This window comes from Tauraco erythrolophus, chromosome 3 (genome assembly GCF_009769465.1).
Source record: "Tauraco erythrolophus isolate bTauEry1 chromosome 3, bTauEry1.pri, whole genome shotgun sequence".
NCBI classification, from domain to species: domain Eukaryota; kingdom Metazoa; phylum Chordata; class Aves; order Musophagiformes; family Musophagidae; genus Tauraco; species Tauraco erythrolophus.
In genome coordinates this window covers 41,800,188-41,804,930 of record NC_141467.1, presented here as the reverse complement: position 1 = coordinate 41,804,930, position 4,743 = coordinate 41,800,188, and the positions used below count along the sequence as shown (strand labels likewise).

At 37.8% G+C, this 4,743-nt stretch overlaps 1 protein-coding gene across 1 annotated transcript; it reads left to right on the top strand.

The window, feature by feature from the left end:
• Positions 1-2,088: 2,088 nt before the first annotated feature.
• SOCS6 (suppressor of cytokine signaling 6) lies at positions 2,089-3,933 on the top strand. Its single transcript, XM_009978219.2, has one exon. The coding sequence runs from the start codon at positions 2,221-2,223 to the stop codon at positions 3,823-3,825; it is 1,605 nt and encodes a 534-aa protein (XP_009976521.2). The 5' UTR covers positions 2,089-2,220; the 3' UTR covers positions 3,826-3,933.
• Positions 3,934-4,743: the final 810 nt, after the last annotated feature.

The following is a 4,743-nucleotide window of genomic DNA, read 5'->3' as shown; positions in this document are numbered from 1 at the left end:
TTTTTTGGAACTGCCATATTTCCCAATTATTCCAAACATATGGAGCTCATATTAAATATCAGTATTTTAAAACATGAAAATTTATAGTTCTGCATGTATCTGTCATAAGAAAAGAAAAATAAAAGTAATGTCTTAACCTTTGAAAATGCATATATGTGTCCTAGTATCATCTTCAAATTGTGTAAGTGGAATACGTTTTTAAGGTGTCAGGACTCCAGGTACCACAGGAGTCATGTTAAAAGTGGAATATAAGCAGTGAACTTCTAATAAAATAATGGTCCTATTTTTTAAGGTTTTAATACTTTTTTATAGCAAGAATTGGTTCTTAGTCATTTGTTTGTTTAGGAAATAATTTTTTGGGGCATGTTTGTTCTTTGCTGATGTCGAGTAAATCAGTTTGCAGGCAGAAGAGAAACTTTTTAGTTTCTCCTCATTGAGAGAAAGGAAGGCAAGTGCTGTTTAGTTGGGTAATTAAGAAAAGGAAATGGGGGAAGCTCTCTAAAGATGGACTTGGGAAATGTTGGAGATTATGACAAAGACAGAACAGATCTTCAAGGTAGGGCGATGCAGATAATGAAGGGAATTTGAAGATAGGACTAGCGTACAAATCCAAGTACATCAAGCTTTAGTGCTTGTGCTGTTTGAAAACAGTGTTCAGCTCCCCAGCAGCAGGGCTTTACTTAAAATTTTTCAAGGTATTTTGAAGTTCAGAATCTTTAGATGCCTTGCATTGTCTTTTTAGTTTGCTTTGGATGAGATCCTTTAGCCTTTTTGTTGAGGACTTGAGGTTGTGCTGGACAAGAGTAAGAGTCAATGGACTGCTGTTTAATTATAGTACTCATTCTCCTTACATGCTTTTATGCAATTTTTGAATGGTTATTTAAGAAAATCATATTGTTTAGTTGATGAAACTTATTTCAGTTCATCATAGTGTTTTTCTCAGTCGCTTCTATTGTGATACCATGGAAGTACGTATATAAGGGCTGTTTTACTTAACACCTCGGTCCCCCAAACTTGGAAGATTTCTTGAAAGATTCTTAAGACTCCTCAAGCTTGCCATGCTTAGCCTGGAGCCAGGCTTGCTGATGCAGTTTGTGCTGCTAACATAACACATATTTGGAGGTACATGAAAGAAATGGCTACTACTAACTGTAATACTTACTTCCGTGATAGCAGCAACTTCCCTCTCTTCTCTTTCCCTTCTTGTTCTTCCCTTCTCTGCAAAGCTGCTTGCTTTGGAAGGTCTAACTGACATTAAAAGTTAAAAAACAGCTGCCCCAAAAAATCCCAACCCAAACCAAAAAAAAACCAAGGTGAAAAGTCAAATTTATAGAGGGGGTACGTACATTACTCTGGAAGATGCCAGATGGGAGGAGTTGACTGAGATTTGAGCAGATGTGTCCACTCAGTCTTGGCAGAAGTACTGGAGGAAGAAAAGCTCCAATAATACTCAGCAAGGAGAGCCTGTGGTGTGATCTTTTCTATACCTAAACCAGAGTTTGGAAATCACTTTTCTTTCACAGAAGTTCAGGAGGGGATTTCTATGGTTTGTGCTAAACAGATGTTACTTAATTCCTCTCTATTTCTTGACTGGAGTTAGTTTTCCTGTAATTATGTAACTATTTGAATATTGCTCAGCTTTCCTGTGTAAAGAAAGTACGACCTCGTAAGACCATGCGGTTAGGATTAATCACAGTTTTACCTGTATGTAGGAATCTTGTTGGATAGAATATCTTCTATAGTTACTTTTGTGGGTATTTTCTTTAGGAGCCGCCTGAAAGAGAGGAGTATTTCTGTGCTTGAAATTTTATATATGTGCATTGAATATATATGTCTATGAATGTGGTGTAATATGTGTCTATATTTAAAGAATAGCATGCTAAAAGAAAAAAGTTATGGAAATCTCTAAGGCAGATGTAGCAGATTCATTTTTTGAGCCTGATTGGTTTCCAAATCAGCTCTGTATATTTGCTTGTATTTGATGCCTGTTACTTAAGTACTGCAATTTCTGTTTTGTTTGGAGAGGGGGAAACCCTTATGGATAATTTAAAAAATATTTCTTTTATGAAGTTAATTGTTTTTTATTTGTTTCCAGGAAATGGCTCTTGAAGTTAAATGAGGCTGGATAAAACACATAAATGAAGCAGAAGCTGCTCTGCGTGTCTTAGGGCTATATCACCACAACCACTGCTGATCAGGCAGACTTGGTAGCTTATCATAATGAAGAAAATTAGTCTCAAAACAATTCGCAAGTCCTTTAACTTAAATAAAAGTAAAGATGAAAGTGACTTTGTAGTGGTTCAGCAGCCATCGTTAAGTGAATTTGGAAAAGATGACTCTTTGTTTGGCAGCTGCTATGGTAAAGATTTGGCTAGCTGTGAAGTCAATAGTGAAGATGAAAAAGGAGGCAAAAATAGATCAAAAAGTGAAAGCTTAATGGGTACGTTAAAAAGGAGGCTTTCAGCAAAACAAAAACAGAAAGGCAAAGGCAGCACGCCATCTGTAAGCTCTGCAGATGATGACACCTTTTCTTCCTCGTCTGCACCAATAACCTTCAAAGATGTGCGAGCTCAAAGACCTCTGAGATCCACTTCCCTCCGTAATCACCATTACAGTCCAACTCCATGGCCCCTTCGACCTACAAATTCGGAAGAGACTTGCATCAAAATGGAAGTGAAAGTCAAGGCCTTGGTCCATTCCTCTAATCCAAGCCCAGCACTGAATGGCGTTCGAAAGGACTTCCATGACTTGCAGCCAGACAACGTGTTCCAGGAACAAAACAATGCATTAAAAAATACAGAATCTCAGAACGGGGACTTGCATCTTCATATTGATGAACATGTGCCTGTAGTTATTGGATTAATGCCTCAGGACTACATTCAGTATACTGTGCCTTTAGATGAGGGAATGTATCCTTTGGAAGGATCACGTAGTTACTGTCTGGATAGTTCCTCACCCATGGAAGTTTCAACTGTTTCTTCTCAAGTGGGGGGAAATGCTTTCCATGAAGAAGAGAGCCAAGTGGATCAGGATGTAGTCATTGCACCGGATATCTTTGTGGACCAGACAGTGAATGGTTTGTTGATTGGTACCACAGGAGTCATGTTGCAAAGCCCAAGAGTTAATCACAACGATGTCCCTCCACTCTCACCTTTGCTACCTCCAATGCAGAATAATCAAATCCAAAGGAACTTCAATGGATTGAATGGCACAGATGCCCACGTGGCTGAAAGTATGCGCTGCCATTTGAATTTTGATCCTAACACTGCCCCTGGAGTTGGAAGGGTTTATGATTCTGTACAGAACAGTGGTCCTATGGTTGTGACAAGTCTCACAGAAGAACTGAAAAAACTTGCAAAACAAGGATGGTACTGGGGCCCCATTACACGTTGGGAGGCAGAGGGAAAATTAGCTAATGTGCCTGATGGCTCGTTTCTCGTTCGAGATAGTTCTGATGACCGTTACCTTTTAAGTTTGAGTTTTCGTTCCCATGGCAAAACGCTTCACACTAGAATTGAACACTCAAATGGTAGGTTTAGCTTTTATGAACAACCAGATGTGGAGGGACATACGTCTATAGTTGACTTAATTGAACATTCAATCAGGGACTCTGAAAATGGAGCTTTCTGCTATTCCAGGTCCCGACTGCCTGGATCTGCAACTTACCCAGTGAGACTGACAAATCCAGTATCTCGGTTTATGCAGGTGCGTTCTTTACAATACCTGTGTCGTTTTGTAATACGTCAGTACACCAGAATAGACCTGATTCAGAAACTGCCTTTGCCAAACAAAATGAAGGATTATTTACAGGAAAAGCACTACTGAAAGCTTATGGAAATCTTGCATCTTGCACTTTGGGAACAACAACAACGAAAAGAGATTGAATTACAGTTTACAGACTTTCATTATTGTCAAAATCTTTTGCTGCCATAAAAATATTTCATTTTTGTGTGTAAAAGTAATGCATTTGGATTTATGTTTGTTTTGGGGGGTTTTGTGTATTTTGAGGGATGTTGTTTTTTTTTTTTTTTTGAAAGAATGATCTCAAGTTTATTTTTAGAAGTGTGAAATAGCTATCTTCTATCTTTCATCAATGTGCAGATTAATCACAATGTGAATGATCAAATTCTCCTTAATTTCCCCCAAGTCCTTTGCTGCTATCCACTGTGATTTTTATGCATTGAAAGCACATTTCATGTGTATTCAACCATAAGTAAAAGTCAAATGAAACTTGTCGAATGGATTTTTTTTTTCCTTTAAAATAGCCTGTTTAAAAAAAAAAAAAGATCGTGAATAAAAAACGTTGGTATCGTAAGTTACAGAATTTACATCTATGTTAAAAAAAAATTTCCTGATATTTTAATTATAAATTTCTATAGAGATATGCCCTAATGTAGAACGTAGACGGAGCTGTGTGATAAGAACTTGGTTATGCAGCACATCTTTGGAAAGAAACACGTTTCTTCTAACCTTTCTGTTGTCTGTACACTATTTTGTGTTTGAGAAGGTTGGTTTAGCTTTCTTCTTGTCTCATTTGTCCTTCTAAAAATGGCCTTTAAAAAAAGAAGTCTGTGAAAGTCCGTGTGTAGTACCTGTAAGGAAATTGCAGTATTGGGGCCTTGTCAAATACTACCTTTTAAAATCATGCCATCAGTTAAATAAATGAACACCTACCCTTTTTCTTCCTTTTCCCTTCTACCTCCTCTTGGGGGATGTGGGGGGAATTTCCTGGATTTGTAGGAA

Excerpts from the sequence above, each read along its gene's own strand:
- SOCS6 (XM_009978219.2), top strand. The coding sequence starts at position 2,221 with ATGAAGAAAATTAGTCTCAAAACAATTCGCAAGTCCTTTAACTTAAAT.